Raw genomic sequence first — 24,291 nt, 5'->3', positions numbered from 1 at the left:
GCCTTTGAGGTTTTTGTTCGGGTTCTGTTAGTGTCAGGAGCTGGGGAACATTTCACTGAACAATTTACTTTCCCCGGTACGTTGTTGCACGTGTCCCACCCCAGCCTTGCCACAGTCGGGTCATGGGTTACTTTCGCTTATTCTAGAATTTAATAGCAGACCACTTGGTATGTATTCTTTTTTGCTTTCTCTGTTTTTTTGAGGTTCATCTCAGTGTTTGAACTTTCTTCCGTCTCATTGCTGAGAGGTTCCACAGTATGACATGCAGTTGGTGGACAATGGGTGTTTGCTGTAGAGGGGTTATGAATAAAGTTGCTACGAACATAACATGTTAACTTTTTGTGCACTTTCACTTTAAGATTAGAATATATCAAGCTATAAGACTGATTCTCTTAACTCTGGTTAGATGTTGGCATACCTTTTCCAAAGTGGCCATCTTCCATCGCTCTGCTGCAGAGTTCCAGCTAAGCAGTCTGTCATTTTAGCCACTGTGTGTTGTCTTGTCTCTCCTTTGTGATGTGTGTGTGTGTGTGTGTAGGCCAGAGGTTAACTTTCATGGTCTCTGAATAACTCTCCAACCTTTCTTTTTACAAGTCTCTCCCACTGAGCCTGGTGCTCACTGGCTGGCCTGGCTGGCCGACAAGCCCCGGGATGGACCTGCTTCTCCCCCAGCACTGGAGTTCCGTGTGCACTGCCACACCCAGTTTTATATGGGTTCTGGGGATCCAAACTCAGGTGCCCTTGTTTGTGGGACACACACTTTACTGAGTGGGCCATCTCCCAAACCTGTTTCTTTTTTATTGAAAATAGATTTTTTTCATACAGTACATTCTGATTATGGTTTCCCATCTCCTCCCCTTCTCTACCCACCGAAGTCCACACCCTTTTTCTCTCTCTTGTTAGAATACAAACAAGTATCTATAAAGTAATAAAAATTAGATAACGAACTAGAACAGAACAAGACAAACAGAAAAGATCTAAAGAAAAAGCATAAGAAACATTTGAGACATTTTCATACACATACACACGCCCGTAAAAGCAATCAGAACCATAATATAAAAGGAAAAGTTCTGCAAGGAAAAAGAAGTGAGATTAAAAAAAGAAAACATCAAAAATACCAATGACTTTATTTTACGTTGGCCATCTATTGCTGGGCACGGAGCCTACCCTTATGTGTGGTGTACACCCAGTGAGACTCCCGTGGAGAATACTGATTGTTCCTTTGTAAGTGGTTGCCAGCCGGATATAGCTTCTGGGCTAGGGCTTTGTATCTGATTCCCCCTCAGCACTAGGACCTCATCTGTCTTAGACCTGTGCAGGCCCTGCACATGCAACCACAGTCTCTGAGTTCAAAACCACCTGTTTATTTCCCGGCAGGTTCTTTTCATCTGTTGTATTATCACCCACACTGTGGCTGCATCTGAATCTACTGCTGCCCGCTTCTCAGGCTGTGGCCCAGGGGGATTTCTATGTTCTGCTTCCTGCAGCTGCCACCTAATGTAGTTTTAACTAAATCTCTTGTTCTGCTTACCAATAAGACTCAGGAGTCAGAGGCTGGGGTGAGAACCTGCTAGCTCAGAGAGGGTGAGCAGCGACAAGCTGGGCTTTCTTCGACAGCATTTCAGAAAGAGCATATCTCTTGTTGTGAAGTCCCTTTCTACTACATGTGCATCTCTTTCCGTCTTCCAGACTCCCTCTTACTATGACTACTTTCTGTGAACTAATTGCTGTCTCTGCCTCCTGACCCGATTGATTTTAATTAACACAAAATGCAAACTCGGGATGTTTTTTTCTTTTTTGAATACAAGTTAATCACCTGTACAATCTATTGTTCGAATTTGCTAGTTACTGGATTGTTTTTGATGTTTATTGGTAAGTTTTCTTGAGTTTGGTCTTTTTTTTGTTTTTAAAGATTTATTTATTTATTATGCATACAATGTTCTGTCTGCATGTGTCCCTGCAGGCCAGAAGAAGGCACCAGGTCTCATTACAGATGGTTTTGAGCCACCATGTGGTTGCTGGGAACTGAACTCAGGACCTCTGGAAGAATAGTCAGTGCTCTTAACCTCTGAGCCATCTCTCCAGCCCCGAACTGCTGCTTTTTAATACTCCTCAGGACCACTAGTCCAGGGGTGGTCCCGTTGACATGGACTGGAGCCTTGGGCTTCCGCCAGGAGAAAATGCCCTGCAGCCCAATCTTAGAGAGGCGTTTCCTCAGTCGTTTCCTCCTCTCAGATGACTACAGCGTGTATCAAACTGACACAGAACTGGCTAGCACACTGGGCACGCTGCAGACACTTTCTGTTTTGGGTCCCCATTCCACCTGCAGTTCCTGCTGGCCTTGAACTCGGCTGTCTGCCTTAACCTACCAAATGCTGGCACTATATGGACGCACATGCTCTGCTAAACATACAGACTTTTATTTCTGCAGGTTTTATTTCTTTCGTTGCCCATGCTTCTGTCAGCCCTAGAAAATCGTCACTAAATCCAATGTCATGAAGCTTTTCCAGAGGTTTAGCTCTTATACTTAGTCTTCTGTGTGATACAAGAGTCCAGCTTCATCTCTGTGCACATGGGTGTCCAGTTTTCCCAACACTTTGTTGCAGCAAGTGGTCTTGGCACCCTTGTCAGAGATGATTTGACTTTATACTTACAGGTTTATTTCTGGATGACTGTCTGTGCTTTATGCCAGTATCATTTTGACTTGGTTACTGTAGTTTTAAGCTTTGAAATCAATTATATGGCCTCTGAATTCATACTTTATAGAGTTGACTAGAGAGTTCCCTGAAATAGTATGTATAAAATTTTAGGAAAGATCCTCCCCCTCCCCATTTCTACAGAAAATTTAGGTCTTATGGGTATTTTTTTTTTTGAGGATTGTCCCATGTGGGTCAGGCCCTGAATTTGTGATCCCTTTGCCTCTGGCTTTATGTGCTGGATTCAGGGCCTGCCTCCTGCAGTGTTTGTGCGGTGATGGTGTCTAGTCTATGAACACACAGCGTCATTTAATTTAATGTGGAACATTCTGTGGTTTTTACTGTGTGAGGTCTCGCCTCTAGTTAATCTCACTTTCATTTGGTTCTTGCTGTTGTTAAATGTTCGGAAGCACTATTTAAGATTCCCTAGGGGATATTACATGAGTGTCCATGACTTGGTCCCTTGTCTTTGGGATGGGGATGCAAAAAACAGCAGCCACAAATCTCTGGGGCTGTTTGAAGAGGCAAAGTGACTGCACTCCCAAGTGTTTACTTAATTCAAAACTAATCAGGACTTTGGGACCTCATACGTAGTTCTTAAAATTGCATGCCAGGCGGTGGTGGTGGTGGCGGCGGCGGCGGCGCGCGCGCCTTAATCCCAGCACTCATGAGGCGGAGGCAGGCGGATCTCTGTGAGTTTGAGGCCAGCCTGGTCTACAGAGCCAGTTCCTGGACAGCCAGGACTACACAGAGAAATCCTGTCTCAATGCCCTCTCCCCGAAAAAGGTATTTTGCAGAAAAAAGGTGGGAGCTAGAGATGTGGCTCAGTGGTTAAGAGCACTGGCTCCTCTTTCAGAGGACTGGGGTTCAGGTCTCATCACCCACAAGGCAGCCCTCCAGGACAAACATATAAACATTAAACAATTCTTTTAAAGAGAAAAGGCAACCGATACAATAGGTCAGAATTGCTAATTTTATTCCCCTAATACTCTCCCACTTCGGCTTCACCAGCAAGCCAAACTGTGAGAGAGTGACTTCCCCAGAGACAGAATTCATTTCCCAGATTCCAAGTGTGCATAGAATCATGTTTTCGGAGTCTTAACTGGAATCGAACAAACCAGACATACAACATAATCGTAGTAATTAAACCATTTCTTTCCATCTCTTGTTCAGTGACCCCCACTTTTCTACAGAGGGTTTATTATGAAGAGATGTTTGAGTATTGTCCTTTCCCGGAACCCTGACGACAGGTTCTGATCTGTAGTTTAGAAGGAGGACTTGTTATCAAGTAAACAGTTTAATAAATGTTGAGCTACTGTCCTTAGCCACTGACAAATCAGAGTCCGTGGTAAGTGTACCTGGCTTAGCCTTACTTTAATCTTCTACTTGCAAGAGGGAGGCACTGCGCAAGACAGATAGCTTGCTCTGTGGTAGGGATTCTGAAAAAAGCAGACACTTCTGGAGCCATTATGTGGAAAAACAAGAGATGTTCCTGTTCACAGAATGAAAGAACCCCCCCCCCAAAAAAAAGAAAAATTCTGGTCCTGAAATTGTAATGCACTACAATATTGTTACTAATACATTCAGAATTTATATTACTCTTCATTTCTTTCCCTGAGCTTGGATTCACAGTTTGGTAGATTAAAGAGGTAGGTGGTGGAAGGTGAGAGGAACTGTGTGTCCAGTGGCACCTGGGCACCACTTACTTTTATCTCTGTGAACATTCACGGTACCCCCTCAGAATGGAGACGTAATGTTTCTTTCCGTCGTTTCTGGCAGCGATGCTGCGGGCGGGGCCGCACACTTGCCAGGCAGTGCTTTCCCACTCAGCTGCAGCCCAGCTTTATCACTTCGTAAGAATAAAAAAGCCCAACGCGACGCTTCCAAACCCTCCAAAGCGGGCTTGTTTAGGTGTCGAAGAGAACGGCTCAGCAACTTTTATTGATACACTCGTTAGAGGAGGTGAGCAAAGGTCTGAGCTCCTCCACTCACGGCCTTCCCCCGTTCACTGCCGTCTTTCCTACCAACTACGGCTGGTTCTGAGGACTCACAGGCGGAGGGAGAGGCCCAGCATCAACACTGGCCTGGGTCTTGGCCTCCAGTCTAGGATGGGCTGGTGGAATACTGCTTCATCAGCTGCTTGTGACAGGGATTACACACGCGCTCAGGCTTGATGCTTGAGGGAAGAGGCAGCTCATTGGTCGTGCAGGCATCACAGAAGGTTCCTCTGCAGTTCATACACATGCTCTGCAAGATGAGGGGGAGGGATCACAAGAACACGCTAAGGATAGAAAGGCTCAAATATGGAACTGCTCAGTGCAGAATCAGGTACGGCATGGCTGCTGTGTGCCAAATGGCCCTGACCAGACTGTTGGAGCCCAGCAGGACTGTGTAAGAGGCTGATTAGACCACGGGCCTGGGTACCAGGTGACTGTAACTAGCAAAGGGGAGGTCTTTTGCTCCACCCTTGGCATTGTGATAAACAGACCTTTGGAATAAAGTTCTGGGTTGGTGGATAAGGATCCAGGCCCACCTGAGTCTATCCTGTGTTTTCTCCACTCTCTATTTCTAACCAAGTCTCTTATCCCTCATTCCTCAAGAGTTCCTGGGGTAAATAATGGTGGGGGCTGGTCCTCCACACCAGACTTGTTCATAAGGAGCATGAGGTCAGCTATTAGATCTAAATGAAGCAGCATGGTGTCACAGAACCAGGAGAAAAGACAAGGGAGTACCCAGTCTCTGGAGAACACTTTGTACTTTTGATCCTTAGAGTCACTTTTGGGTAGGCTAATTCTAAATTGTAGCAAATACCTAAGCACACTGAAACTCGAAATGCGGCAGTGAACTAGCAGTGGTTTGGAGAAGCTGACACTTCAAGTTCCCAGAGCACTGCCAGCTTAATGCCTCTCGCTGATGCCCACGGGCACAGCTCCTGTCCTGCGACCTGCACCTCGTTTCTAGGGAAGCTGTCTCTACAAACATTCTGAACCTTTGGTAGCCAAGCAATGCGACCACAGCAGGGTTGGTCACACAGCCAGCTCCTCATACAGGCTTCGGAGAGTCACTTCTGTGAAAGACTTCATCACCTGCAGAGTGCACGGAATGAGATGGGCAGGGCTGCTGTTTTTGAGGCAGGGTCTCACCATGTAGCCTTTGCTGGTCTTGAACTAACAGAGACCTGCCTGCCTCTGCCTCCAGGAGTGCTGGGATGGTTTTTTGAGACAAGGTTTCTCTGTGTAGTTTTAGTGCCTGTCCTGGAACTCGCTCTGTAGACCAGGCTGGTCTTATACTCAGAAAGATCCTCCTGGCTCTGCCTCCCGAGTGCTGGGATTAAAGGCGTGCTCCACCACTGCCTGGCACCTGGCTGTTTTTTAAGACAAGGTTTTACTGTGTAGTGCAGAAGGCTTGAACTTGGAACCCTCCTGCCTCGGTCTCATAAGTGCTGCATTGTTGGCATAGGTTTGTCATTTTTATTGGAAGTTTGTTAACAGGGCTTAGAAGGGGAAAGACAGAATTAAGTTAGCAGTGTCTTCTGTTTTGGAGTATTTATGAATTTCCAACCATATAGCAATGGTTCTGTTAATCTAAGGCTAGATCACACTGTAATTTTGTTAAGATTCAGCATGATGTAATCCAGAATTTGGGCACATTTCTTATACTTCTTAAAGCACTTATTTGTAAGATCCCTTTGAACATAATACCTCTTGAGCTTCTCTGGGCACCATATTGATGCTGAATGATTCTATCATTAGCCAGTCCCAGGCCTAGCCGTGAGGACTTTCTTTCTAATCTAGGCTTTCACCCACTCTATGAAGGCAAATGGAAAGGGGCCCAGTGGGGACAATCCTCCGCTCCTCTGAGCACACGGCAACCTGGAAGGAACATGAGCCAGGGACTAGGACTTGAGTGTTAGCCATCTTCAGCACACGGACCTGGGACAATGTGCTGTGTAGTAGAGAGCTGGATGTGGCTCAGTGTAGAGCAGGTACCTAGTGTACACCAGGGCTGGATTCCATCAACAGAAAACAAAGGGGAACACACAGACCCGGGTAGGCATATGGTGTGCGCTGCAACTTCAGCACGTGGGCACAGGCAGGAGGAGGACGTTTGGTGACATCCCCACTACACAGCCAGCCCCAGGCCATGTGGATCACGCAGGAGGCTGGGGCTCAAAACCCAGACAAGGGCCCAGTGAGAAGCCTCTGCAGGTAACGGGGCTTAATATGAAAGACTGAGGACTAGAACCCATGGCTGGAGAAGAGAAGAGACCCTTCAAAGCTGTCCTCTGACCTTCACATGGGCACCACGGCATATGAGGAATGTCCCTCCCTCTCACCCAGTTACAACAACAAACACTGTCCTTTGTAGATTAGCACCTCCTCATTTGTTTCAAAGTATGTATGTACTGATTTGTATTTCTTTTAAAGAATAAGTTCCTCGCCTTGGCTTTCTAGTTCATTCCTGGCACCATGAGAAGCATGCTGTGTCCACACATCAAAGTTCTGCTGACTCTGGACAAGGAGCTGAGGAGCAGACCACCTCTGTGAAGACTACTCACCTTTGTCAGGCTCTCGTCTTCCTGGCAGAGCTGACACACCTGTGGTTTTTCAGAGAGCTTGAGTTGACCCTAAGACACACACACAGTAAGCTGGTCATCTCCCTGAGCATAAGGAACATGAACGCTTTTGTGTTTTTAGCTACTAAAACCAGACTACACACTGGAGGTGAAGAAACAAACGTCATATCCTATCACCTTAACTTTGAATTTTACTTATATCAAGAGAACTCAAGCATTCATGGCCTTATCCCTGTTCCATTCCTCCACTGAGCATGTTAACACTGGCTTCATCTTAACTCTTGTAAGGTGATGATGTGCCTCAGGCATAGACGTACATGTCTTTCTCATGGGGTGGCCATATTGTATTTTCAAGGTGTTTTATAACTGCCTAAACCACCATCTCCTGTAACCAGGCAAGATTGCCAGTGGAGGGGTTGGGACTCCAACCCAGCCACAAAACCTTCGACCTACAGTTTGTCCTGCCTGCAAGGTGTGCTGAGGTAGAGGTGGCACAGGAACTGTGGGCATGGCCAACCAATGACTGGTCCAGCCTGAGACTCATGCCACGAGAGGGAGCCCACCCTGACACTGCCTGGAATGCCGGGACCCAGAGACCGAGCAGAGAACCAAACAGAGTCAATGAAACGATTCCTAATGATACTCTGCTGTACTTTTAGATAGAAGCCTGGCATTACAGCCACTGGAGAGGCTTCACCCAGCAACTGATGGGAGCAGATGCAGAGACCCACACACAAACATTAGGCGGAGCTTGGGGGGTCCTGCCGAAGAGGGGGATGAAGGATTGGAGGAGCCAGAGGGGCCAAGAAGACCACCAGAAAGCCCACAAAAATCAATTAGCCAGGGCTCATAGGGGCTCACAGAGACTGAACCAATCATCAGGGAGCATGTACGCGCGGGTCTGACCTAGGCCCTCTGCATATATGTTACAGTTGGGTGGCTTGGTCTTCTTGTGGGACTCCTAACAGTAGAAGCAGGTCGGGGGGCAGCTGTCTCTGACTCTTGCCTGTTTTGGGGGTCCCTTCCCTCCTGGGTTGCCTTGTCCAGCCTTAACGTGAGAGGAGGTACCTAGTCTTATTGCCACTTGATATTCCATGTTTGGCTGATATCCCTTGGAGGCCTGCCCTTCTCTGAAAGGAAACAGGGGGGGCAGCTGGGAGGGAAAGGGGAGGGGAAAGTGCAGTCGGGATGCAACGTGAGAGTCGATAAAAGAAAAAAATGTTCAGAAGTGATCAAAAGGGGGCTGGAGAGAATGCTCAGCAGTTAATGTACTGGCTGCTCTTCCAGAGGACCTGGGTTCGATTCCCAGCACCCATATGGCAGCTCACAACTGTCCATAACTCCTCTTCTAACCTCCATGGGCACCAGGCATGCATGCGGCACACAGGCAGATTATCAATACATGTAAAATAAAATGACAACAAAAACTTTTTTTTTAAGTGACCAAAAAATCTTTTTCCTATCTATTTTATGTCAGGAGAAAGAGAGGAGCAGTGAGCGCTCTCAGGTGCAGGTTCATCAGAGGTGACACCAGCTAGAAAGTGAGGATCGCTGTTGGCTCGGCCAGTGTACCAAATGCTCTGAACCACACCACTGACCCCCAGTCACATTACGATTCCCATTTACAAATTTGGCTACAATTTTCACTTTTGTTTTCCAACATGCCAAACATCTGTTTTTCAACACGTGGGGGTGCATTTTAGATTATTAAGAAGACAGCCGGGCAGTGGTGGCACACGCTTTGATCCCAGCACTGGAGAGGCAGAGGCAGGCGGAGCTCTGTGAGTTCAAGGCCTGCCTAGTCTACAGAGCGAGCTCTAGGACAGTCAGGGACACAGAGGAACCCTGTCTTGAAAAACTAATCATAAATAAATAAAATTAAAAGGTCATTAAGAAGATGTTAACACTGAGGACTGTCTTTACTGGCTAGCCGTGACACACTGACTTTGTAACTGTGTGCGCGACATTTTACAACAGGAGCCTTACTTACCAATTCGTCTGCAGGCTGAGTCAGCAGTCTATAGTGGAGAAATAAAAAGGGTAACAAATATCAACTTACTGTTTTCTCCATTATATCATCTCAAGAAATGCTCAGGACAATACTCATTAAACAAGCAATGTTGCCCTCCCTTTACATTGCTGGGGACAGTGTAATTATAAATCTTGACCTCCGAGATTCTGGGCAATTGGGTTAAATCTTTTACTAGACTACCTGATCCCTGATACACACCACAGTTCTGGTTTACAAATATATACGGAGTTATAGTTTATCTTTCCTTTTTACTACCAAGAAAAAAATAGCATTTGTCTTATATCATGTAAAATTCCAGTGGCTCATTAATCATACATTTTTTTAAAGTTTTATTGTATGTGACATTATGGGAATCTACCCATTATCATGTGCCATGTACTCATCTACATGCCTCAAATACTCTTAAATTGGAAGTTTTAGGAAACTAATCAAGGAAATAAATGAATCAGACTGTCATGAGACTGTATATACAAATCCATATCACACAGGTTGAACTCTTCCTTCAGAAGCCTAGCAAAGAGGCCACTCCTAATCAGTAAAATATAACACAGCTACGATTCCTGTGAACTTCAGTTGAGAGGCAGAGGACAGACAAACACCTACGGTGCCCAAGCCTTCAAATGTCCCCGGTTAACTTTCTGTGTTCTGCCGTTGCAGTTCTAGATAGGTTCTAGACGCTGCCACAATGTCACAGAGATAAAGGAATTAAAAATAACAGGAGCTGGCAGTGGTGGTGCATGCCTTTAATCCCAGCACTCGGGAGGCAGAGGCAGGTGGATCTCTGTGAGTTCGAGGCCAGCCTGGTCTACAGAGTGAGTTCCCAAACAGCCCACATAGGAAAACCCTGTCTCAACAAACAAACAAAACCAAAACACTGATGTGAGGGGATGAGAACGTCTATCTCAAACCTCACAGGCGGGTGGAAACAATTCACACTAGCATTCACTCACAAACCTGAGATCACTAGTGCTTCCTTCTCTGGAGACCTTGAGTCACTCACGGGAGAAATATATATACACTGTTTTTTCTTTTTGGACAGGGTGTCCCAGTGTAAACCATGTTGACACTGAATTCACATCCTGCTTTACCCATCCATGGCCTGGGACTTCGGGTGTGGAGAATTATACTCAGTTGAGAAATAATCTTTTGAAATGATAATTTAAGTTGGGAAGAGTCAGAGCACAGGCTGGTGCTCTCTCTCCCTCCCTTCTCCCTCCCCATCTCTTTGTCTGTGTCTCTCTCCTCTCTGTGTCTCTCCTTCCATATGTAATACTTGCATACTTACTTAGAGAAAGGACTTAACTTTCAAACAAGTTTAAAGAAGTTAATCCTCTTTTGATGTGGCTATTGTGTTATCTGGTTTCTTATTTACTAGCTTCCCTTTTAACTGTCTGTCTACTTTACCAGTCTGTGTCTGGCCTGTCTTGAGGTCAGTGTCCTTCTAACAGGAGCCCGCCTTCCCACCACCCCAGAATGACTTCATAGCTTAATGTGCATTACAAACACCTCTGGTTTTCTTCCAGCGGCCTTTTTAGTGTAACATTTTCCTCTTGAACTCTGTGCTTCCCATCCTGCCAAAAGAAAACAGCATTATTCAGGATGCTCAATGGTGAGGGCACCACAGTTTCCTCTGTAGTGTCTCAGCTTGGGTGCAAAGAGAGGAGCTTCTCTCTCTCTCTCTCTCTCTCTCTCTCTCTCTCTCTCTCTCTCTCTCTCTCTCTCTCCCTTCTCCCTCCCCATCTCTCTCCTTGTCTGTGTCTCTCTCTTTTCTCTCTCCTTCCATATGTAATACTTACATACTTAGAAAAAGGACTTAACTTTCAAACAAGTTTCCTCATACTCTGTTCCAAGTAAGTAGTTATTAAAACATTCTGATACAGTTTAGAATGAGTTATTTTTGGAGTATTTTATTTCCTGAAACTGGCCAAACCCAGCACAGCCTATCCAACTGGATGTGTGACCCTCTGGACACTCACGCAGCTGCCGCACTGCCAATGACTCCAACCTGGATGCAGGTGAGTTTTCTGCTCTGAAGGGCAATGGACCCAGGCTGCTAAGGTGGCCTGGGTAGTTTTTAGGTCAGCTTCTGTGATACATATATACACCACTGCCTGCTCTGAACTGCAGTCCACCTGCTTCCAAAAGCAGACTAAGTTCTTTTGACCACTCAGGTATCAGGCAAGAGAGGTCAATGCAACATTCACCCTCCAAGAAGCCCAGTTCAGGGCAATTCAAGACAGAAACTTACAGCCTTCTTAGGAAAGAAAAGTAAGATAGGCAGACCCCCTCAGTCCTTTAGATTTACACGTACTTTACTCAAAGTAGTAAAGAGCACACTGCATGGTGGTTCTCTGCACATTTCAAACAGCAATGTGTATTACGTAACCAGTTTCTATTCACCATTCCCGTGGACTCTGCAGCAGATTAGCAGCTCGCTCTCTAGAAATGATAAACCATGCCCTATGCTCTATGTGTTAACATAGACAAAAGCGCTTGCTCCTCTGAATAGAACAGACATGTCTCATGCTTTTTATGTTGCATCATTTTCAGAGGCTGGCCCTGTTCCTGGTCCCAGAGATGCTCTTGTAGAATTGTGGCTCCTCACCCCTGCAGGTGCTGGCGACTTTCAAGACTGTTGTACAGAAAGTTCTATTTCGTTCTTTAACCATTCTACACAATGTTCCCTTCTGTAATTCGAGCTTCTTCTCCTTCTGAAAGAAGCTTCTTGCGTACATTCACACTGGAATTCACATGACATAGAGGCCTCAAGAAGCCAACCCACAGCTGAGGGGCTTCTGCTGAAGGGGAACTTGGGCCTAGGAGGGACCATTATGCAAAGTACAGAGCATTAGTTAGGACTCCAAGAGGCACATTTACTCTGACACCGGAACAGTTTTACTGAACAGTCCAAAGGAAGAGTCATTCTCTTTTCCAGCGGAGCAGGCCCAAGGCCATCTTAGAGATCAGCTCAGGGTCACATTTTCCTCCATTCTCAGAAGCTTGCCTTGCTGTCCGCACACTATAGACCACAGGAACTAAGCATGTGGGCTGGGAAAGACCCGCTGCACCCATAAAGCTAGCCCGAGATGTAGGAACACAGCAGGGGGATAGAGAACACACGTTACCGTGGGGGGCTCCAGCTTCTGGGCTCCCTTTCCTGGGGTGCCCCTGCTCTGTGACCTCCTCTCCTTTTCTTGTCTCAGTTCTAACTCCAGCTGAGTCCTGGTCAGGCGAGAGAAGAGAAGGATGAACATTCTGATTTCTGTATTCATATATTCTAAAGAATGCCAGACCTTTCCCTTAAAGTTCTGCAGTTAAGTTTTAATGCCTGGTAAAGTTACCAAGCTCTGAAATATCAGAATACAGTAAACTAGCAATTCTATAACACGTAACACAGGTGCGCTCTTTCTCTGGGAATTCAGAATGTAAGTGAGGAGCACCCAGGTCCAGCAGGTCAATTATTCTACATTAATTCTTGAGTTGCAGTGACCTGGATGGCAATGTACTTACACTACAGCTGAAGGAGAGCCTTTTTACGTTTTCAGTAAGACACACCGAAAGGCTAGGCAGTGTCTTTCTATTTCATACTCTTTGGCTGGTCCCTATACTTATATAACCAGTCCCCACACACCCCGTCCCCAAAGCACGCAGCGTCCTTGGTAGCTTCGTGTTTTTCAGCCACCGCACTTCCTCATCTGCAGTCAGTGGCTTTAGCACCAAAGTACGACCAACTTAAGAGGTGACATGAGAGAGGACTTGGGGTTTAGTCAGAGAAAGAGGTTTCTTCTTTGTCCCTTTAAGGGACACTGTAGCCACTGACCTAGCTTAACAGTGTGAACTGGGACAAACTGAACCCCACTAAGCTGTCACTCTATCTGAAAGTAGGGGCAATAACATCACCTATTAAAAGGATTGCTAGAAGACACGAGGAACACCAGTGTGTGAAGGGTTGTAAAACGTATACAACATACTGCAGGAATTCAGGAGACGTTAAGTGTTATCACTAAAATCGGATTAGATATCAGTTACTATAGATTTGGGAACTTGGTCTCTAATTCTCTTTTTATTTTAGTTTTTGAAGACCAGAGTGTCACTGCGTGCAGCCCAAGCTGGCTTTGGGCTCTTGTCTCGCCTGAGAGTTCAGGCCTGTACCACCATGGCCAGCAGCCAGTTCCAAACTATTTGATTACAAGGATGTTGAGTAGATGTTGGAACTGTTCACCCATGTGAAGCTTTCTGAGTTCCAACTGTTCATAAAGGACGCTGGAAAGACCAAGCCGAGACGGCCCGGGACCTGACTCCTCGTTTAGCCTCTGCAGTACCCACCACCACCCTGCTGGTGACGCTGCCCCTGTTCACCGCTGTCTGGTGAGTGCCTCCACTTCCAGCTGCAGACTGTTGATCTTGTCTCCGAAGTCCTGTTTGAAGAGCCGATTGTCCAACTCGGCAGACTGGCGGCCTCGCTCAGCCTGGCGCAATCTGGATGTGAGCCATATGAACTTGTGATAAAAAACAAAAGCCATGGTGGGGAGGAAGACCAACTTCACAAACACAAAATAAAACAACCCAAGGAAGAAGGGGACACAGGGAGAAAAAAAAAAGCAGGACACAGGAAGAAATTATGATGGGGAAAAAGATGAAGAAACAAATTCTAAAGAAAAGCAAGATGAAGGTGAACCAGGCAGAGGGAGAGCTGGTGTTCTATGTTTTTATTCTAGTACTACAGTTTACAGCCATCAGATGATCAACAACAAGACATCACTTTTTGGAAATCCAAATCCAGAGCCACCCTCAAGTACACAATAGTTTATGCTGATGCCATGGTCTCTCTTTCCTAACAGCTGGTATGCTATCCTTCTGTCTTCCACATACAGTTGAACAAGCAGGCTGAGCTGCTTCTCACGTGGGCTTAGCACGATTTTCTGATCCTTCCCTGGACCACAGGAGGCCAGAGGGCAATCTCTAGCAACCCTTAGCCAGGCTCCCGACTCCACAAGGACAAGCGTCTCTGAACGCCTGGCTGTGTCTTTCCTTTCCTATCAGGTGGTGTGTGACCAAGCGACAAGAACTCCACATTGGGGTTTGTCAGACTCCTGACCATATTCTCTGAAGATTCTTACGGATGCTTTCTTCTAAATGTCTTATAACTTTGCACCTATAAAGAATCATGTTTGATAAGGTGAAATATTTGAGGCTTTCTATAATAGAATTTAGAGGCATGCTATGTGTAGTCTAACTTTTATTGATTTGATTATTCTTTTCTGATGCTCATGTGAAAGGCAACTCATCACCGTAAAAGGCTGATGAACAGCAGAACGCAGTAGGAGCTTTATTTATACAGGTGCAAAATTATAAGAATTAAAATGAGTTCAAGGACGCTCCACTAAGTTGGCTCTAACGCCGGCCCTTTGAGGACCTGTAAAAACACGCAAACTCTGTTGTACTCTTAATTCTGGTTTGCCAAGAAGGTAAAACATTTGAAGCAAAGGAATTATCTTCGCCTCTCTCTTAGCGGGGGCAATGCTACGCAGCACGCCAGGAGGAAGGGCGGGAAACACGAACAGAACCCGGGCATTGCGCCAAACCCGCCGGATGGAGTAAAGGCTCCTGTCTATAAAAGCCTGCATCCCCAAATCAAAAATAGTTTTTGTTTTTAAATCAAAGTATTTATAGGATTATTTACAATGTAGAGCCTAGAAAGGGTTAGATTTGTAGTCACTTAGAAAAAGCAGTCCTGCTAGTATTGCTTGAGGATCTTTATTTGATACTAACCAATGCCAGCGCATTATTGATTTCTCATTTGAAATTTTTTTTTAGTAGCTAGATTAGTTTTCCAGAACCTTTAGCAAACTCCCATCACAGAAAAAGTGATAGAAGTCTGGGCAAGTGTTCCAGGCAAGGACGGACAGCAGGCCCGAAGTTGAGACTACACCGTGGCCTCTCTATCCCAGTAGGACAAGCAGGGGAGATCTGAACATCGTATTTGTGTTAAATTGTTCTCTCTGAGCTACCTAAGTCGTAAGTAGAGTGACAGAGAAGGGCAGAGGTAGAAGATGACGCATGTTGAGGGGTTTCCCAGCTTCTGCACTGTGATGTTAAGAGCTACCTAATTACTACTTGGTTTCTAAGTACTTAAAGAAATGCAAGGATGCTGTTTTTCTTCTTTGTCCAAAATCACTAAGGGAAAAATAAATTGCAAGCAATCTTGGTTACTGAGAATAGAACTGTAATGAAATACTAAGTACTTTTCTTGGGCTGGGGATTAAACCTACACAAGGCAAGAGAAGAGAGGGGTCATGGGCTAAGACAGAGCTACTTCAGGTCCAGGGTCACCAGGTGACACCTGTAGGAGTCACACCGCAGAGAACAGGCTCCCTGCTGTGGACACAGGCCACCTTCAGAGTCCGATCACTATCGAGGACACACGTACAAGGCTTCCGTTCCCCAGGCTTCCTGAAAATGGTCTTTTGATTTACTGTTCAACTCAGAAAAATTTCTCAAAGTTTATTTGGTATTTAATGAGGAACCCATACCAAAATTTCTAACTCTGGGGAAGAAAACAGCAGCAGCAGCAACAACAACAAACCCAACCTATATAGCCAACTATTTTTTTTTTAAGTCCAACAAATTCAAGGTCAGTTTTGGTGACTTTTTATATAGAATCAGAGCTTAAATGTAGGGATTTCTGACTTCTTCCTCTTGTAGTTATTTTGTAACATCAGACTGTGAGGCGACCAGCTCCCAAGTGTCTAGTGATGCTTTGGGATCAGTTTATTTGCTGCACTATTTAAGGTCTTTGCCTGTTTCACCAGATCTTTTTCACTTAATGAAATAAAAACAAAAAATGAGTTGGAAGGGTAATGAGAAAATGGATAAACAGGAAACAAAGACAGTAAGAAAAAAAGTCAGATGAGTCATTACTTTAGTTCTGTTGGCCTTAAATGCCAAGTCAAAATCACTGAGGAATAGTTCAAACATTACAAAAGTACCACTTATGAATGAACACGAGCATCGGTCTATTAAATCATAAACATATCAGTGCTTATGGACAAGCACTCGGATAACCTGGTCTATAAATGGATTCATTCTTATCTAGCAGTCACAGCAGTATCAATCATGCCAAAGGTTTCAACCTATTTCTAAGTTTGCAACTAGCTTCATTATTAACACTAATATGCTCTGCTGTTCAGGACACTCCCTCCTGGTGAAGAATCATTTGAAGGAAGTCACCCATCTCATTCATTCATTCACTCACTCACTCACTCACTCATTCATTCATCAACATATGCCATGTACATTCAAGAACTGACAGGACTGGAACAATTAGTTAACTAACTGCAAGGAGTTCACACTCTCGGAAGACAAGACCCTGAAGAGACTACGGTGAGGCGCACAGTGAGAGAGGCTAGGCAGAATGGGGAGCGGTGGAGAGGAAGCGCCATTTCTAGCTGGAAAGAGCTATGGGAGGAAGCCAATGCGGGGTGGTGGCCCTCGAGCCTTCATGTAAGCCATGGATTTGAAGAAGGGAGTGGGAAGGGAGCGTTCCTAACTGGTGGGACCGTCAGAATGATGAGGGATGGAAAAGAAGGCAGGGCCAGCGTGGTTTAGTTTGCGGAGTAGACGAAGGGCAATGAGCAGGTTAGAGGGAGAAATGGCAGATGTCTTGGGTGCTACAATGCATTCAGCTGTGAAGTCTCAAACACTTCTCCACCGCTGGATGATTTCAGACAGAAGGAGAAAGAGGATGTCACAGGAAGAAGACAGGTTTGGGGGAGAATTACAAACGCTCATGGACAGGATCAAGTAGAAGATAAAAACTCCCGACGGGTGACAGATGGAGGTCAGGGAGACGTACTGGAGTTAGTGAAAGCACCCAGCTCTTCAGGAGAAAGACAGAGGGGAGGTGAGAGAGAACAGAGAGAGGAGTTCAAGATGAGAGAGCAAGCCATGATCAATACTTGGAGGACATCTGCCTTTCAGAATCCCTACCTCACTTAGTATGGAAAAAGTTAAAGACTTTAGTGACAAACAAAACTATACAATTACAAACAGTATTTCTTTCTTTCTTTTTTGCCCCCTGGAGCTGAGGACCGAACCCAAGGCCTTGCTAGGCATGTGCTCTACCATTGAGCTAAATCCCCAACCCCCAAACAGTATTTCTTTAGACAGGGTCTCATGCTTTAACCCAGTCTAGCCTGGAACTCACTATATACAGACCATTTTTTTTTTTTAAACTTAAAACATTTAATTAAAATATAATTACATAATTTGTTACCTTCCTCCCTCTCAAACCCATGACCTCTTTTTCTTAGTGCGCGCGCACACACACACACACACACACACACACACACACACACACACAACTGGCTGAGTCCATTTTGTGTTGCTTGTATGAGCACGGTTTTAGAACTGGCCACTTGGTACTGGATACCCAGTTAGGAGACTCATCATGACTATCTCTCCCTCTCTCAGCTGTTGCTAGGCACCTGTAGTTCTGGGTCTAGGGGTGCGGGGATGTGAGATTCATTCCACGTTAGCCTGTCTATTCTATAGACCACTCTTAACAATGTTTCAGGAACATCGTGGAACACACACAGATAAAATTTGAGCAACGTGTCTGACTTAGGTTGCATCCACTTGTGCACTTGCCGTGTGCGGAGCCTGTTCTCAGCACTCCCGACATGGAAAGGGGCATCACGGAAACAGCGCGGTTACCTGTGCTCCAGCTGTTTGATGGTGGCAGCCATCTGATTGGTCTTCTCTTCTAAGCGGCTGTTCAACTCACTTTTCTGTTTCACTCCTAGGTCTGAGCTCTGGGAGAAAAGAATTGTACAGATCTATGGGACATGTCTGTTTTAAAAACTGCAAACAGGAAATAAAGGGAACTGATCTACATTTGTGTGTCAGTTCATTTCTAAGTAGAAAAAGAAAACCAAGAAGCATTTTTTGCTAAAATAAGTACCATTATATGAAGCTTATCACAGTATCAGAAGGCTCACCGATTTTTCTGTCCATTCAAGATCTAATGCAGTTTACAATTCAGCTGATATGCTACACTGCAAAGTAGACATTGTAGGATACACACATATTTACATTATTTTTTTTTAATCTTTGTAGCTTTTTTCCCAACATAATATTTTTAGTGATTTGAGAATTTCACATAATGCACCCTGATTACACTCACTTCCCAGTCATCCCAGGTCCCACACTTCCATCCCCCCCCCAAAATACACTAAGTCTAATTTGTGTTACACACACTCTCACAAATATTTATATTAAATAAATTATAAATATATTTCAATATTATATGAAGGAGAAATACAACATAAAGGTAGAAAGAGAACTAGGTGGAGAGAGGAGGAGTCTACGGGGGAAGTGGGGACCAGAGGAAAGAGGATAATGGGAAGGAATAAAAAGACAAATATCACATGTCCTCTCATGTGGAACGTAGATTTAAACACACACTAACTTTAAATACAGCACCAGGAGTTCTGAGAGCCAGGGCGTCTACTCCTTGTCTTTTTCCTACCTGCAGCTTAAAGGCAAGCTCATGCTTGAGAGCTCGGAGATCGTCCAGTTGCTGCCGCAGAGACACCAGGGCATCCTGCTTCTCACAGACATCCTTCTCCAGCATCTTCATAGCCAGTTCCATCTCCTGTCTCATGCTGATCTGGAGTTCCAGTTCCTTTTCAACGTCCTGCCCCAAAGCAAATAAACTGCTTACACTCTTTCCTTAAGTCAATACCATAGCATTTCACAAGAAAAAGCAGATGAACACCCTCAATGCTGAGTATTTTCGTAGAAGGTATTTATTTTAAGAGACATTAATAATAATAATTGATAAGTGACATTAATAGTAACTATTAAGAGCTGGGCAGGGGTGGCACACATGTTTAATCTAGCACTCGGGAGGCAGAGGCAGGTGGATATCTGGGTTGGAGGCCAGCCTGGTCTACAAAGTGAGTTGCAGGAAAACTAGGGCTACACAGAGAAACCCTGTCTCAGAAAACAACAACAAAATAATAATAATAACAACTATTAGGATTGAGAGGAACATTTGCTGGGATGTTCTTGATATAGCTAAGATCCCTGGAATAACAGTTCAGTTACTGGGAATGGTCAATTATGCTGAGTGAAATCTTATCACTTCATATGAAACTCCAGTTTCTACCATAATCACAGCAGCAATATTTAGCAGAACAAAGATACAGACTGGAGTTCTTCTGCATTCAGGCTGTGTCCAGGGCACACCTTGGACCGTCTTAGTTTCATGTCTCTTATTAATGTGGTACAAGCATGGAACAACTTTCAAATTTTGTATCAGGTGTTCCTTCTTTAAATAGTTATGATAAAAATGAATCATGCTACCACATGCTGACATTATTTCTAGGATACTTCTTATGGAAACCATTTTAATATCTAATTTACAATCATACAGAGAGTAAATGTTAGTTATTTAAAGTGCATTAAGAAGGTTGTATTTTTAGAAAACCTCAATTTCTGCCATGTACTCTTTTCTTTTTAGGATTTATTTTATGTGTATGAGTGCTCTGCCTGCATGCACAACTTTTCACCAGAAAAGGGCATCAGATCCCACTATAGATGGTTGTGATCCACCATGTGGTTGCTGGGAATTGAACTCAGGTCCTCTGGGAGAGCAGCCAGTGCTCTTAACCTCTGAGCCATCTCTCCAGCCCCTCTGCCATGTACTCTTACCTTGAAGTAACTAATTAGTACTAATTAAAACCACCCCTCATTTTCAACTTTCCACATTCTTAGAGATACCGCAGAGTGGGCAAGGGTAAGAAATAATTTTATAGGATTTGTAAAAGCAGGGGCGCATTACTGGGCGTCGGGACCTTGCTTCGTCACTGGAAGCTCCCCAGAGCCCGGCCTTCTCGAGTGTCCCGGCTACCAGAACTTAGGAGGTTTACCAGTCGCAACTGCGTCTCCTCCTTCAAATGCTTTCTCGCCTCGCTCAGCGCTTGTCCTTCGGCAGATCGGTCTTGCTTAGGAGCCTTGGGAAGGTATATATGAGCACACGTTTAAGGACTTAAAGACTCTGCACCAAATCAGCAGATACAATGAAGAAATTCAAGCTGAGTGTATTTTAAAAGGTCATGTTGAATTGGAAGTTTGCTGTCTCTTCATTTACAACCCAAAAGAGAGTTCCCAAAACTGGTGGTGGAGATCCCCCACATCAGTCTTGGAAAATACCATCATGGCTGTGTAGTTAGTTGCCAGTGCCTGTAGTTTGAGCACTTGGAGGCCTGGCAAGAAGACTGTGGAGAGTCTGAGGCCAGCCTGGATTACAGACTAAGACACGGTCTAAAAAAGAAAAAAAGAAACACACACACACACACACACACACACACACACACACCCCAAACAAAAACCAACAACAAAAAACCCAAACCACCCCCCACCTACCCAGACAAATAAAATAATGGGCTGAGACACAGTGCAGGTGGCAGAGCAATTACTTGGCTTGCACAAAGCCTGGCATTCAATCCCTAGCACCTCATAAAACAGGAACGATGGCTCAGATCTTTAACCCTGGCACTTGGGAGGTGGAAGCAGGAGGATTAAGAGTTCGAAGCCATCCTTGGTTATATACTAAGTTCTAGGCCAGCTTGAGTTACATGGGACCATGGTTCAAAACAAAAAACAAAAATAATTAAGAACAAAACCCAAAACCCTGATACCCTGATTCACTGCAAAACATGAGCTGCTTCAGAGGTTTGGGTGGTACTCCATTGTTTCCCAGAGATTTCACATGTAGCTGTCCAAAGATCATGACAAAAAGGAAGGAGGCCATTCGGGAAATTCTTCTGAGCATTTACAGTTGCATTAATGATGTCATGCATAAAAGTCAAACACTAATATATAGGAAACTGCTCTTATCCCATTTATACCTCTAGAAACATGAGCAGTAGCAAGGAAAGGTGCCGGTGAAGTCAGAGAACAAACAACAAGCAACCCTACACTCGCAGCTGACAGATCTATCAGTTAGAATATTCCCCTGAAGTAACACTATCATAATTTAGAACAACTAGGGTACCATCATCAGGGCTGAAAGCATCACATTATGCTCCCTACGGAGGCTGAACACAGGTATGCTCACTTGCAAGCCCAGAGCTTGGGAGGCAGAGGCAAGAGTCTGAGGTCAATCTGGGTCACACAGTGAGACTCTCTCAAAGAGTAACAAGAAGAAAAATAAAAAGGCAGAACTGAACAATATAAAATAAATTTGCAAAACTACACTGTAGGTGGATTTTTCTGTCCTGCCAGCCAGCTCCCAAATAACCACAGAGAGACACATTACTAATTAAAAAAGCTTAGCCAATAGCTTGTGCTTGTTACTAACTAGCTTTTACAACTTAAATTAACCCATTTATTAATTCACTTTCTGCCTCGTGGCTTTATTACCTTTACTCTGTACTACCCATGCTGCTTTCCTGCTTCCTCTGTGCCTGGATGACAACTCTGTCCTTCTTCCCAGCATGCTCTGTGTCTCCTGCCTAGCTAATGGCCGATTAGCTCTTTATGAAACCAATCAAAGCAACGTATCTTTATACACTGTAGTCAAATATCCGGAAACACTGCACTATATAAAAACTTGGTCCTTGGCTGGGCAGTGGTAGTGCACACCTTTAATCCCAGCACTCAGGAGGCAGATCTCTAATGAGTTAGAGGCCAGGCTGATCTACAGAGTGAGTTCCATGACAGCCAGGGCTACATAGAGAAACCTGTTTCAGACAAACAAACAAACAAACAAACAGCCCTCCCACATAAAACAAAACAAAAGCTTGGTCCTTGAAAGTGTTGTTATATAGAAAATTCATTTGCAGCCGGGCGGTGGTGGCGCACGCCTTTAACCCCAGCACTCGGGAGGCAGAGCCAGGCGGATCTCTGTGAGTTCGAGGCCAGCCTGGGCTACCAAGTGAGTTCCAGGAAAGGCGCAAAGCTACACAGAGAAACCCTGTCTCGAAAAACCAAAAAAAAAAAAAAAAAAAAGAAAATTCATTTGCATGCTAACCTTTCCCAGTGGCAACAGATAAAATAAAATTATTTTACGACATGAATGTTTTGCCTACATGAATGTCTATGCACACTTGTGTGCCTGGTGATCCCAGAGAGCAGAAGAGGGAACTGGATCACCTAGAACTGGAGTTACAGACAGCTGTGAGCTGCCATTTGGGAACTGAGAACTGAACCCAGGTCCTCTGGAACAGCAATAACTTTCTTAACCGCTGAGCCACCTCTCCAGCTCCATTATCCAGACTCTAACCACTAGACACAGCATAAATTATTAGCACACACAAACAAGAGCCTCAGTTAGACTTTCCAAGTCTCTAAACAAGTGTGAGCAATGATGAGCTGTGGCGGAGCAGGCGCGAGTCCAGGGGAAAAGCGCAATCCACAGGCGTCAGAGTCCAGGCCCGGCCGCCTCCCCGTGGCTCGCACCAGTGCTGTGTCCGCTCCACCAAGTCTTAGAACCCACTCAGGACTCACCTTCCGACTGGATTCCAGTAGATAGGAGCTCTCCTCTTTAACCCGTTCCATTTCTTCTTGTAAGGTAATAATTCTGTTGTTGGCAACGGCAAGCTGTTGGCCAAAATCAAAACCAAAAACCCTTTTATTCTTTTATTAAATAGAATAATTTATTATCTGCTAAAGCATAACTTTCCGGCTTGAATGTTTTTCGGAATCTATAGCTAAAGGAAGCTATCTATCACCTACTAAAATTGTTCTCAAGTCAGTTATGTGGTGCATGCTGTGATCCCACCATTCTGGAGGCTGGGGTTAGTAAATTCTCTTTAGCTTCAACTACAAAGTGAGATCCAGTCTCAGCAAAGTAAGTGTTCTAATGAGGAACATAGGGGAAGTATCTTTCAAGTAGGTAAAATAGAAATCAAAATCACCTGATATTGCTTCTGGAATACTTCTATTTTGGATGTGTGTGCACGGGTGCACACGTCTGAGTGTGTGTGTGTGCAGGGCAGAGGTTCATGCTGGGAGTCTCCCTTTAGTGTTCTCTCCCGTTCTGTTTGAGACAAAGTCTCTCTCTGAACCTGACATTCCGGCTTTGGCTTACACCGGCTAGCCAGTGAGGCCCAGGACTTGCTGGTGTCCATCCCCCAGGACTAGGGCGGCAAATGTGTGCTGCCAGGCCCAGTTTTCACACAGGTACTGAGTATCCAAACTCAGGTCCTCATGCTTACACAGAGAACACATTATTCACTCAATTATCTCTTGCTGTTACCTTTTTACTATGCCCCAGTGGTAAGACTGTTCGATTCCAGAGCATCTCCATGGCTACATTCTAAACACAGTTATTAAGAATGCTTCTAAAATATTCACAGAGTGAGGTTTTGTCTCAAAAACAAATGAACAGAAGATTGTGAAACAATATCTAAACAAAGGTTTAAGAAAGTACTCACTTCCCGTCAAGGGAGTCACACTGTGAACTCTCCAAAGACCTTTTATAGGTAATTCAGTACTTAGGCGGCTGAGGCAGGAGGGCTTAAGTGTAAGGCCAGGGTGAGCTAAATAAGACTGTGTTTCAAAAAAGACAGCAACTATATATTATCTATCTATCTATCTATCTATCTATCTATCTATCTATCTATCTATCTATCCTGCCTATCTCTCTTTTTCTAAGTTCTAAACAAAAGCTAATTAGCATACTCCTAATTAGTGCACTTAATTTATTTAAACCAAGTTTATCTCACTGTGCCTAACAGGACGATTAGAAACAGCAAATGAGCTTGCATTCTGGCTCATTTACTTAAGATCTTGATGAAAACATCTACTTCTATTAAACAAAGGCTAAGCTACAGATTTAGCCTACTAATCAGATATCATTCATCAGGTTAATGTCCTCTTCTTATTCTAAGGACTTTTCTAAGAGCTTCCACATTTACATTCTTGCCTACTCTCCAGAGTCATCGTAGAGTTGAAAGAGGAAGTATAAGCACCCCCAT

General features: G+C 44.6%; 1 protein-coding gene across 9 annotated transcripts in view; it reads right to left on the bottom strand.

Moving 5' to 3' along the window:
• Positions 1-3,655: 3,655 nt before the first annotated feature.
• Rufy3 (RUN and FYVE domain containing 3) overlaps positions 3,656-24,291 on the bottom strand; it is a 79,741-nt gene continuing 59,105 nt past the window's right edge. For 5 of the 9 annotated variants that reach the window (XM_028889563.2, XM_037209139.1, XM_028889640.2 and 2 more), the window contains 10 exons: positions 22,820-22,912; positions 20,239-20,322; positions 18,834-19,001; positions 18,020-18,117; positions 13,664-13,783; positions 12,430-12,526; positions 10,811-10,875; positions 9,263-9,290; positions 7,255-7,323; positions 3,656-4,943 (listed from right to left, as the gene is read on the bottom strand). In XM_028889563.2, the coding sequence (XP_028745396.1) occupies positions 4,800-4,943; positions 7,255-7,323; positions 9,263-9,290; positions 10,811-10,875; positions 12,430-12,526; positions 13,664-13,783; positions 18,020-18,117; positions 18,834-19,001; positions 20,239-20,322; positions 22,820-22,912 (966 nt within the window). In that variant the 3' untranslated portion in view covers positions 3,656-4,799. Of the gene's footprint in view, positions 4,944-7,254; positions 7,324-9,262; positions 9,291-10,810; positions 10,876-12,429; positions 12,527-13,663; positions 13,804-14,331; positions 16,127-18,019; positions 18,118-18,833; positions 19,002-20,238; positions 20,323-22,819; positions 22,913-24,291 lie in introns of those variants that run through there. The other 4 variants (XM_028889791.1, XM_028889863.2, XM_028889931.2 and 1 more) reach the window with 2 other exon arrangements.

Source organism: Peromyscus leucopus, chromosome 10, assembly GCF_004664715.2.
Source record: "Peromyscus leucopus breed LL Stock chromosome 10, UCI_PerLeu_2.1, whole genome shotgun sequence".
Taxonomy (NCBI): domain Eukaryota; kingdom Metazoa; phylum Chordata; class Mammalia; order Rodentia; family Cricetidae; genus Peromyscus; species Peromyscus leucopus.
Note: the sequence above shows the minus strand (reverse complement) of the source record. Positions and strands in the feature narration are given on the sequence as shown.